Genomic DNA, 12,946 nt, shown 5'->3' with positions numbered 1-12,946 from the left:
TTCTTACAGGAAGATGGACAAAGGTACAGGTAAAAATCTTTAATTCTCAGAAAAGAGGTTTTCAATCAGAGCTCTTGTAAAAACTTCTAGAAAGGATATTCAGCTAAGTGTATTAAAGTTCTATGGTAGATGAGTTGTGACACTGTATTGACTTTGCACTATGCCACCGTCGTATTTTATTGATGCCTTTATCAAGTACTTAATGTGTTGGGTTGTGATTCTTTGTTTAACCTTGTCTCATCTACTTGCTTATAAACTCTTCCAGGGTAGCAACCATTTCTTATTTAGCTTTATATATGCTCAGTGCAGAGTATAAGGTCAGTCATCTAGTTGACACACAGTAAATGTTATTTGACTTTACTGATAACATTAAAAACCCATGGGAGATCATAAAGTATGGAGAACTTCATAATATTGTATCCTATACAAATTTGCTTGTTAGTAAAATTAGACAATTTCTAGAATATTGTTTCAATTCTTACCTACAATGTGCTAAATATCTAATATGTGCTAAAAATTAATCCAGTGGTTTTTACATGTATCACTTAACGCTTACAACGATTCTGTAAAGTGTGAGTTATCTTCCACATTTGTAGATAAGGGAAACAGAACACAAAAGAACTAAGTGATAAGTCAGGATTAGAAAGCACATCTTCAGATTACATAGCTCCAGCTTTCCCTATTATAAGGTAAATCATCTGTAGAAATGCAAGATTATTTACAAAATTAACAAAAAAAATTACCCATGGTATCCTGGCCAAACACAAGAGGAAGAAAACTGAATTGTGACAATAATGTGCTGTTGCAATATTTGATGGGGTAAAGCAGTAGACTCACTTGAGAATTTTTCTCCAAAATGAAAACCTTCCTAAGAACAATAAAAATAAAAGATGGTAAAGTACCCAGGAGGTTATGGAGCACAGAAGTCAAGGGGAGTATCGACTTTCTTTTGCAACCACTGTGCCAGATGCAGAAAGCATGGATCTGCCAAGCCTAGTTTAGCAAAAGACCAGACAAAACCAAGTCATTTTGAGGGTCTCTGCATAACTCAAGTCACAAGTATTCAAGGAAGCCAAGTGAAGGGTATCATTCAGAAAGTCAAAGAACTTTGCTGTTGGCCAGATGCACTGTCACCAATCTCTTGAACTCAAAATCCAAAGGGACAAGTGCTGATGCCTGTATCATTTTGCTTACTTAAACAAATAGGATACTTAACATCTCCTATCTGAAAAGTGATTTCATTTATTGATTTACTGAGCAACCAGCTACTAGAGCTTGTATTGTGTTCAGGCACTATGGTTAGATTTTGGAAGATAAGAGAAATGTAGTTTCCACTTTAAGAACACTGCATCCCATGGTGAGAAGGAGACGTGTTAAGAGTAAATCCAAGTTGATGCAGATGAAATAAGTGCCTCACTAGAGGAAGAAGTAAATCCTACTTTGCCTGGGGAGATTAGTGTATAGTTTCAAAGGTTACAGGCAAAGAACATCTTCAAATGTCGACTTGAGAATTAACACGTAAGGCTCTGCCAGGCACCTCCCTCTGATAAATGGCCACACCTCCTGCTTATTGGCTTCTGATTTCTCTGTCTCCCAAAACACGTGAAAGAAATGGGTCTATGACAGACAAACCAATAAGCAAGACTAACATGTGGGAAAGCAGAGATGAAATGACATGATCTTCTAGAGAAACCTTCAGCTTGCAAAAATCCTCAGAGGTAATAAAGCTAAAGCTGTTAGTACTTATCTCAGAAATTAAACAATCCAAAAAAAAAAATGTGGCCAAAGGGTATGTTTTATAATTTGGAGGAAAAGGTTCGTCTTTTGTTTTATTTCTTCTCATTTCCTTTGCCGGAAACAAATGTTTCGTGTGACTTTTTTTGCCGGTGTGGATACATTTGTCCAGAAAACTGAACAATTTTATTGGAATAACTAAAATTTTGGTGATTCTTACTGCACTTGATGTTCTATTGCTTCCCCAAGTAAGAGGAAAAAAGAGATGCGAGTTCCTTAGAGTTCAGCCGCCTGAGGCTCCATTTGTATAAAAAATTAAAAACATTTCAAAGTAAATTCAATTAGTGAATCTGTATTGCCTGAATAGACTATCCTTCTAAATTTAATATAGTAAGCATGACAATTTTACGAGCAAACCAAGTTAGAGATAATATATTTTTATGTTCCTTAAACTAGCAAAGAGACTTTAGAACCATAAAGAACCCTAACAAGGTAGTGCATATACTTAAACTTTCTTTAAAAAAAAAAAAAAAGCATTTTTTCAAATGTGAGAAGTGAAAAGTTTTTTCATGACTTTAAGGTTCGAAGAAATATTTTCTTCATCTTTCCCCAGCATTGCTAACACATAAATGGCACAACTGATCTGATTTCATTTTGTGTGTGGGTGTGGGGGGCGTGGGGTGTGGTGGGGGTTAGGGAATAGAAAGTGGGAGGGATGGGAAGAATAGAATAGTCTGCCTCTAGAAGACCTAGTGAGATCGAAAAAAGAGTTGAAGGGAAAGAAAATTTCAAATAGCCTGCAGTGTTTACTTTAGATTCCAAGAGATTGCAAGTGATTCCTTGTTCAGTGGCACAAAGATAAAGGTCTAGGAAGATAAGATTCTGTGTCACCTAAAAATGATAGTGCTTTGTTATCTCTTTTCTACCTCACCTTGGCTTCTGAGAATAAACATGGCAACATAAATCCAGAGCACTGGAGAATCTAGCTCTTAAATATAATGGTTTATTTAACTTCAAGAACCCTTCCTGCTATCCCAGTGTTCTGTTCAGTCCAGGAACCATACAGTCTGACAACTTGAGAGACATTCCTCAGGTTTACAAGCTTTGCAGGCAGAATTGACAAGTCCGGTTTTGCATATCCAGTCTGTTTAATGAAATCCTTTCACTGAAAATACATCTGAAACATACTGTAGGATTCTCTTCACCACACAAAATCACCTACAGCTATTTGTAGAAGAAGGTAATGAGCAGTGCACTCAACACACACAAAAAAGTAAACCTTAAAGTGTACAACCAATTGCTATGTCCACTGCACATTTTATTTTTGGCAGTTTATACATTAATCTGGATCTTGAGCATCTTGTAGATGTATCTATTCCAAGGATCAACTTTATAAGAAAAGACTGTAGGAAATTAACATTTATTGAGGACCTACCATATAACAGGTCGCTGAGTTTTAGTAAAATGATACATTTGTACAACCCCTACCACAATCTAATTTAAGAATTCTTCTATCACTCTGAGAAGTCCCTCATACCCTCTGCAATCCATCCCTGCTCTCAACCTCCAGCCCCAAGCAACCTCCATCTGATCTGCTTATCTCCCTAGTTTGGCCTTTTCTAGAAATTTCATATAAATGGAATAATAAATTACGTAGTCTTTTGTGTCTGGCTTCTGTCCACTTAACATGATGCTTCTGAGATTTATCCATGTTGTTATGTGTATCAGCAGCCCATTTCTTTTTACTGATCGTATTCCATTGTGTGGACATAGCACGTTTTGTTTATCCACCCACTTTATGTGGTACGTAAGCTTGCTAGGCTGTAAGGTAAGTTTATTTAACTTGTAAACAAATTGCCAAAATGCTCCAAAGTGGACATGCCATTTTACATTCCAACCGGCACTGAGATTTCCCATTTCTCCACATCCTTGCCAATAATTTTGGCACTATCAGTTTTCTTAATTTTAGCCATTCTAGCAGGTATGTAGTATCGTTTTAATTTGCATTTCCCCAGTGATGAGTCTTACTGAGCATCTTTTCACGTGCCCTTTTGCCATTTGTGTATCCTTATGGGTAAAGTGTCTACTCTAAATTTTTTCTCAATTTATTCAATTATCTTATCAAGTTGTGAAACTTGTTCATGCATTTTGGTTAAATTCCTCTGTAGATAATTACTTCGTAAATATTTGCTTCCAATCTTTTGTCTGTCTTTGCATTTTCTTAATGGTGTCTTCTGAAGGGCAAAAACTTAATTTTGATGACATCTAATTTATGGTATTTTTCTTTAAATATCCCTATCTTTTGGATCATATCTAAGAAAAATTTCCCTAACACAAGGGACATGTTCTCTTATTCTTCCAGAAGTTTTATAGTTTTAGCTCACATGTGGAAGTTTATGACCCATTTTGATTTAATTTTTGTTTTGGGAGTAACATAAGGGTCAATGTTCCTTATTTGCATGGAATTGCAACTATTCCAGCATTGTTTGTTGATAAACTATAATTTTCTTATTACGTTGGCACCTTTGCTAAAAGCCAACTGGCATATATATATAGGAGGGTTTACTTCCAGACCCTTTCTTCACAGCACTTACCCATCTGTCTTATGCCAAGACCACACTCTCTTCATCACCACAGCTTTATATTCAGTTTTGAAATCAGGAAGGTAAGTCCTCCAATTCTCTCCCCATACTATTTAGACTATTCTAGATCCTTTGTATTTCCATATACATTTTAGTATCAATTTCTACCAAAGAATAAAGACTACTGAGATTTTTTTAATAGAGATTAGGTTGAATCTGTAGGTCAATTTGGGAAGAACACCAATATTGACTCTTTCAGTCCACAAGTACAGCATACACTGAATTAACTTATTTTATTTCTCTGAATATTTTGCAGTTTTCAGGGGACAGATTTCACAGTTCTTATGTGAAATTTATTCTCAAGTAGCTTATTCTCTTTAATGTTACTGTTAATGAAATTGATTTTTTTACATTTCACTTTCAGATTGTCCATTACAATATAAATATAATTTGTATATTGATCTTATACCCTGCAACTTTGCTAAACTAACTAATATTCTAGTAGTTTTAAAAAATAGATTATATAGGATTTTCTACCTATAAAGATTACATTGGGAACAAAAAGTTTCATCCTTTCCAATTCTTAAGCTTTTAAATTCTTGCTCTTGCCTTATTTATGGTCCTTGACTTTTGTGTTTTAATTATTAGCAAACTTTTCTTTAGTACAAGGTACACGGACACTCCCACACCCCTTTCATAAATACTGAAATCAGACTTTTGTATATTCTTCACCCTGAAGAATGACCACTTTTAACTGGTGCATGTCACTGCCTATTAGTCAACAATTCGGTTTCAGCAGCACTGTTATCTTTATTTATGAAATAGCATTTGGATAATTATTTCAAAAATTTGAACTGCATTTTGTACTCACTTAGCAAAGAAGGAATAGAAAGTGGGGAACAGAAAGTGCTGCATCATAGTAAGCACAAGTCTCATAAACTTAAAATTGAGACCAAGATGAAAATCATTAGGTATGCTGAATTCTTCAGCTCACTGGACTTAATAAGCTAGTCAATTATAAGAATGAGTAAAATTAACATAGTATGGCATAGTGAAAATACAACACTGGAAGACCATGTCTGAAGTTCAAGGTATAGCTAGTTATTTTATATTTTAGGTCTTCAGGAATACACCAGCCTTCCTGATAGATGCCGCTGTTGTTATACCTGAGCACAGTTCAACTCACAAACAGACTGAGGAGCACAGTGGGTCTCAAAGGGTGGAAAATACTGGGACCTCATTTAACCATACAAAACTTCTGAGAAAGATATTGTGATTCCCATTTAGAAATCAGTAAACAGAAACAGAAATTTGTAACTTGCTGAAGCTGCGCAGTAAATGGTTGAAACAAGATTCAAACCCCGGTCTGTTTGGCTCCAAAAGCTCTAACGTGGACACTTCTTTCCTGAGCAGCCCATTTCCCTAACGTGTACCTTGAAGCCCCAACTTGCATGCTTGCTCAGGAAGCCTCTGGTTCTATATCTACATGGTTTCTAACCTTCTCTGGTTGCCCCAGCAACTCACAAGCTGCTACGTACAATTGGGGAAGAATTTACCCTCTTGGTTTGTTTGCTCTGTCTCAAAATACCAGCTTGAAGGCTTCAACACTATAATACAAATATCTGAGGTGGTTACATAAATAAGATATATGTGCATAAATGTAGAAAACTTGGTTAGAAATGGGTGATATTCCTTTGAGTTTGGGGGCAGAAAATGCCCCAAGAAGTTTGAATAAGAAAGGATAGTGAAGTTTTTAAGTGAGGTAATTCAGGATTTTTTTCTCTGCTTTCATTTTTGGGTAGACACAGCAGAAAATGAATGCATTCCAAAGCAGAAAAGTTACCATAAAGCCATTAAATAGTGGACGGCTGATAAAGTTTAGCCTTCCTTCTCAATACCCCATAAATTCTAACCTTTGCGTGCAGCTGATTCAGACTAAAATCTTTGTAACTTGGGTTTGTAAGGCCAGAAAAGAAAACTCCATTTCTACTGTGGAGGCAAAGCAAGGAGAAAGGAAACAGTATCAAAAGTGCTTCTCATTGTGCCTTAAGTAAACACTCACTAGATGTTTTCAATTTGCAGGTTAATTAGAAAACATTTCAATAGACTCTTTTCACGAAACAATACAAATCACAGCCCAGCCCTGCACTCTGGCCAATACACAAAACCAGAAACCATCATTTCAATTCCTGATGTGCCTAATGAATTCCTTAAGAAGGGACCTTGGAAGCTGTCCTGTATGATGCTGCCCTCTGATCAGCAGACCTTTGGAAGAGAATTTGATTCACAAACTCCTTATTTTATGCCCTGTACTAACCTATTCTTTATCAATTCCCCTCCCCAAATAAAACACATCTTTTACAGTCCTTATAGTGTTCAGATATGAACAGCAATGCCTTGAAAAATCTTTTCAGTTAGCAAAATATTACAGACAACCCACGTGATTAAGAGACACAGTGGCATAGCTGTCAGATAGAAGAGGGGCCAGCAACTGTGTGTGCACAGACTGCTGCCTAGCTTTGTAAGTAAAGTTTTATTGGAACACATCCATGCCCATCCACCCATGCCTTGTCTTTTGCTGCTTTCTTGCTACAAGGGCAGAGTTGAGTAGTTGCCACTGAGACCATCTTGGACTGCAAAGCCCAAAACATTTACTATCTGGACCTTTACAGAAAATGTTCATCAATCCTTGTAATACTAGGTTTAAAATAGTATGGAAAAACACTCCTGTTAGGATGTTAAGTTGGAAAAAAAAAAAGGGAAGATACACTATTTCATGTATAGTACAATCAGAATTATGTAAAACAAAGGAAAGTGGGTCTGAAAGAGACTAAAGATGTTAAGTAGTTGGATTTGGGTGGTGGCTTTCTGGGTGATTTTTCCTTAACTCCATCTATGTGTTCCAATTTTCTGAAATAACCTTTCATTTCTTTTATCACCAAAGACACTGAACCTCACTGTAAACATTACTTTAGTCCATGACTCTGCCTTGCCCACAGTGGAGTGACTAATGCAGCTCCGGCTCCCCGCGAGGCCCCTCCCCACAGGAATGCTGAGTGGGGGGAGGCAGGAAGTCCTGGGCAAGTACCTTATGCTCGTCCCGAAGGTGGCTGTCCAGTTCCTCCGTGTGCTTGGTCTCAAAGTAGCAGAGCTGGCATTTGTAAGGTTTCAGTTCATTGTGCTTTTCTATGTGTTGCTGGAGGCTCTCATCACTGGAGCAGGTGAAAGTACATTTATCACAGCGGAAAACTATTCCCTGCAAGTATTTTGACAGTTTGGAACGGCAAACTTCAATGGGGACAACTCGCTCTTCTGTGGAGACAAATCGAATGTAAAGACGAAAATGTTTACTAATGGTAAGCAGAAGTTCTTTCTTTAGAATCTAGGAAGAAACTCACCCATCCAATTTTGCTACTTCTCACGGGCCTGTGCCTGGGAAGGCCGCACATGCAGGCTGCCCCTTCCCCAACTCCCAAATGGCACAGGCCTCTGGCAAACATGTCAGTGTTTTATGACCTAAAGCTCTTCGTGTGCTTAATACCCCAAATGAGCTATACCTAGAGGTGGGCAGGCCGAAAGGTGCTTGCTAATTCCTGAACCGAGGTGGTTAAAGGTGGGGAGAAGGAAGTGGCTGCCCTTTTTACCAACACTGATGATTACTGACAGCAAACATCAGCGCTTCCTCCGCAAATGTTACTTAGGTGGGACTTAGAGATGTCTGTAAGGAGTAAGGAAACTGAGTCTGCTGGCAGCTGGGTACGACTGCTGTGCACTGTCCCAGCAACTCTATCAGGCTGGAATTGTCCCCATTTTTAACCAATAAAGTGAGGAAAAGAACTCTTATGTAACTCTCCAAAGGTCCCAGACACCGCAATTGGCCCAGCTGAGATCTCCATCTCTGCCTGTCCAACTGCAAATCCTATCTTCTATCATTTCCAATTCCACGGCTGTCTCCCCTTGCAAGATGTTCTCAAGGACACTGTTTTCCTTCTCCTCAATCTCTCAGCTAATATCAAATTTGAAAACAAAGAAACCTGTTCGCTTTCATTCACTAAAACTCCAACTCTAGCCATGAAGAGCTCACAAATGAAATGGCTGCAGGCAACATTCAGGGGGAGACAGGGCCGCGTGGGAGATAGGGAGGATTCGTGCCTTTCAGACAATCTGTAATCTGATTGTCACAAGGGAAAAAATAAGAGAGAGGATTTGGGTGCTCTTCCCGTTAACATACCAAATGCTGTAGGGCTGGAAATGCGTGTGCTTGTTTACTTTGCACTCTCTCACCCTTGTGTTTAACTGCTCAAATTAAATTTCACACCAGTCTGCCCAGAGTATCGGCGCACGCGCCAGATATCCATAACCGGAATAAAATTAAAATCTGTGCTATTTATGCAAGGATCAAATATAGCGTGTGTTTTCATGCTGTGACTGGATTTCGGAAGACTCTGAAAGTTTACAAATGGACGCACACAACATATACTTATATTATTTAGAAACAGCAATGTGTTATTAAGTCAAGAAAGCGTGATTTATTCTCAGAAGCACTGAGAAGTCACGTTTCAGAGCATCAGTGTTGTGTGTGCTGACGTGACTCTCTTGGTGAGCCCTCCTTTCATTGCTGGTCTGTGCTGGCCCCTGGGGAATTTTCTCCACCAAGTCATGCCTGCATCTCGCTGAGCACAGGCCTTGAATGCAGAGATTAGTTGGCCACCAAAAGTCTGGGCAGAGAAAGCGTGGAAGGTGGTTGTCTGCAATATACTCTGGGGAGCTCTCCTGCATATGTTATTTTCCCTAGACAAAGAGTCAGTCGCTTATTTAGAAATATAAATATTTTTAAACTAAAGTATAACAGACAGCTAAGAAACACATGATTGTAATGTAATCCACACATTTTCTCAGAATAGCAAATGTTTAACAGTCTTCTAACCATTCAGTTCCACGGTTTGGTGTAAACGGAGGAAAATGCTCGGGCATAAACCAGTGAGCCTTAAAGAGAGCCCACGCTACGATGCTCTCCTCCTCTGAACCGGGGTTTCTCAATAGCAGCACCACTGACGTGCAGGGCCAGTAAGTCTTCGCGGGTAAGGCCTTACTGTGCACCACAGGGTGTGTATCAGCGTCCCCTGGCCTCTATTCACAAGATGACAACGGTGCCCCCTCTTCCCCAGCTGTGACCACCAGAAACGCCTGCAGGCAAATGCACCATGCGCCCCAAGGAGGCAAGACTGACCCTGGTTGCGAACCATTGCTCTAAGCAAAGGGTCAGGCATTAACTCGAGCGGCTCCAGGTAAGGCACGTGTGGACGTGGAGCACAAGCACACGACGGGGTGCAGGCTGAAGTCTGCGTACCAGTCCCCATGGGGAGGGCATGCCTTTCCACCTCAGGAGTTCACGGAAGTGCTGACGTGAACTTTTCTGGCGCCTTCTTTGAGAAGGCACCCCCCTTGGCCCTCTCTGTCCAGATCTGTACTTGGTCATTTCCACTGCTTCCACTGTGCCCGGGCCCCGGCCTGTCCCATCTGCCCTGGTTCTGCCAGCCTCCATGGAGATGGAAAGCAGCTGGGCGTGACTTCCCAGGTCACTACGCCTTGACCACCTTGCAGACAGCCTTTCAGTCACCCTGCAGCCTTCATTTCTTCCCTGTAAATAATCAGTTCAGTTCTTTCCAACTTGCGTTTTGTAGATCTCCTTTTCAGTTTCCTTTACCACTTTGGTTAGTTTTTTTGCAGTTTCCAGTTTCACTATTGAGTGTTAAATGAATTTTATACAAATCCATGAGCACTCAGAATAATACTCTGGAGTTTAAATAATAATTAATGTAAATGACTGTGACCAATTATTAAGAGCTCACTGTGTTTCAAGCACTGTTAAGTATTCCACCCTCTCGCTACGTTTTATTCTCCTAACACCCTACAAAGTCAATTTTATCATCTTTATTTATTAAGGTGGGAACTGAGAACTGGTCTGCTGAGCAACTTCCTTAAGTCACTCCTCTAGTTCAGTATAAAGTTGTGACCTGGGAGCATGGGTCTCCTGACGTTAGCCAGCACCCTTGCCCTTCACTCCAGAAATGAATTCTCAGAGAATAGCCAGTCTGTATGCAGCGTATGTATGAGCCTTTTATTCCTAATAGTTAAAATGTGCAAAGGCTACAGATGTCTAAGGCAACCATTTCTATCTTAATTGCTTTCAAATATCTTCTGGATTTGACAAAAGGTAACTTCTCTGCTTGCCTACTCTGAAATGTAAGACTTCTTGTTTCCAAACTGAGACATTACCAACATCCCAAGGCTCTTAGCTCTATGGATTTTTACTAAGATGCTAATTATAGAAAATAGCTAAGTTTTCTCCTTCCCCAAAACATGGCTAATATGACCAAGATAAAAAACGAGACAGACTTTGAAAGGCAGGCAAATGACTGACAGCATTTTCTGAATGAAGTCGTTCATGATCAAGGCAGGTAAAAGGCCTAAAGAGACTGGAATGTTTCCAGGTATGGACTGAGCCGCATCTTGGCTCCAGAAGCTCAGCGCTCAGGGCTTTTTTCTATGAGGGCAGTGACAACTGTGCGTCTTTCTTGACTTCACACCTCTCAAAATTGCTTTGGGTAAGAAATCAAGGTCTGAATCACACTCATTGTGACTCAGCTTTCAGGGCTGGCTGCAAAAATATTATGACTTCACCAGTTTGACTATAAGATAGATCGTCTCTCATCTCCTCCTTCAAAAGATGCTTGGTGCTGTAGCTGGATGTAAAACCCAGGAAGCTGGACCCCAGGGTAATGCCACCCTGAAGCACACGGGTCCTCAGGTGCAGTAAGAGCCAAGTGTGTGCTGTCAGGCGCTCAGTGGAAAAATCTGCAGAACTGCAACTCCAGGGTTGGTGGTGTGGTGGGGAGGGGCCACCTTTGCCCCCAAAACAGTGAGAAACCACATCATCATGGAGTTCTGAATCACCGAGTGAAAATTCTTCCTGAAAGGCACACCACAACACACATGGGTGTCCTCCCCACACTTTGCCAAGTCTAAACGAAGCAGGGAGAGACTTGGAAGTCATTTGCTCTGACAAACTTTGTATGCAAATCATCACGCTAGAGGACTAAGACCCTTTCTGGGCCAAACCAAAGATCCACCCATTACTCTCTCCCAGCCAAACAAGTGACAAAGGCTGAGGATGAGAGAGCCACTAAGAAAACAACAACAGCTTCTATAAAAACAATTATCCCAAAACATAACCTTAAACAGACACACATATACATAAATTCAACAGCTCCAGGCAAGACGTTATTAAGTTTTGATGTTAGCCAGGGTACCACCCTCAAGCCAGAGAGATCTGGGAACCGCCTGTCTACTTCCAACAGGCATGCAGAGCATTTGCTGGGGATGGAAGGGAATGGGTGATTTCACTGAATAAAATGAAAGGTTGGCAATCTCACTGTACATTTTTTTCTCAAGAAAAACAATACTGATCCCATAAGTTAGGGGAGATTAGTTCAATTCCAAAAAAGACGCCTACCTGCAGGATTCACTTAAATTCAGCATTTGTCTAAGGATGGGACTACAAGCTGGGAAATAGAAACTTGAAAATGTCAACTGGACACAGCTCCGCAATTGCAATGTAAATACTTGGCAAAAGCGCATTTCATCACTGACCAATTTTTCAGGTTCATTATAGGTGTACCAGGTACATATAGGCAAAGTTATGCATGAGGCATTGTGTTTCCAGTGGCAATAAATTCAATGGAAATTAACTCATGAAACTATTTATTCCCTTGTTCACTGTGTCTTTTCCCATTAAAGTTCAAGTTCCTTCAGGGCACAAACCTTTTATTGTCATGGCTGTATTCCTAGAGCTTAAAACTGCTAGCATACAGCAAGTGCTCAATAAGTATTTGTTGGGTGAATGAAAAGCCATCAAAAGTCCTACCACCAATGCTCTCCTTGAAACAAGTCTCAGGGCTTAATTTTTCCTTGGTTAAAATGGTCCAGTCATGGCCAACCTCACCAAATGCTGATCTAACCTAAGTTCATAGTTCCTCAAAGATGGGCTACCCAGTCCCTTGCTTTGGTCTTTGCTAAATTAGTTTTCATCAGGTGTCTCACCTGTACCCTGGCTTCTCATCTCTCTACTGAGTAAAGTCCAAACTCCTATGTAGGTGTCCACACCTTCCATCATGTGGCCACGTTTACTGCCTTGCCTCCTATTCCCTTCAGACCCTCTCTGCAGTGCAATCTAGTATCACTCTGTAAACACATCTCACTTCCACTCCCCTGAGGGGTTTGTTCAAATTTTCCATCCCTCATGTAGTGGGTTGAATAGTGTCTCCCAGAAATTTACGTCCACCTGGAACTTCAGAATGTGACCTTATTGGGACACGGGTCTTTGCAGACGTAATTAGTCAAGATGAGGCCACACAGACCCACACAGGGAATACAGCCACGTGCAGAGGCAGAGGATGCAATGAGCAGTTACAGGACAAGGAATGCCAAGGCATGTCGGGAGCCACCAGAAGCTATAAAGAGCTAAGGAGGGGTTCTTCTCCAGAGCCTTCAGAGGGAGCACAGCCCTGCAAACACCTTGACTTCAGACTTCTGGGTTCTAGACAAGTGAGAGAATACATTGGTGTTGC

At 40.3% G+C, this 12,946-nt stretch overlaps 1 protein-coding gene across 8 annotated transcripts in view; it reads right to left on the bottom strand.

The window, feature by feature from the left end:
- The window catches only part of ZNF462 (zinc finger protein 462), a 140,154-nt gene that overhangs the window by 13,667 nt on the left and 113,541 nt on the right, over positions 1–12,946 (bottom strand). For 7 of the 8 annotated variants that reach the window (XR_008996577.1, XR_008996578.1, XM_057498906.1 and 4 more), the window contains exon 10: positions 7,405–7,628. The exons of the other annotated variant lie outside the window; for it this stretch is intronic. Coding sequence is in view for 5 of the 7 variants with exons in the window: in XM_057498906.1 (XP_057354889.1) it covers positions 7,405–7,628 (224 nt within the window). In the remaining 2 variants the exon portion in view is untranslated. The remainder of the gene's footprint in view (positions 1–7,404; positions 7,629–12,946) is intronic. 8 annotated transcript variants of the gene reach the window in all.

This window comes from Manis pentadactyla, chromosome 3 (genome assembly GCF_030020395.1).
Source record: "Manis pentadactyla isolate mManPen7 chromosome 3, mManPen7.hap1, whole genome shotgun sequence".
NCBI classification, from domain to species: domain Eukaryota; kingdom Metazoa; phylum Chordata; class Mammalia; order Pholidota; family Manidae; genus Manis; species Manis pentadactyla.
This window is presented reverse-complemented; position numbering and strand designations above follow the sequence as displayed.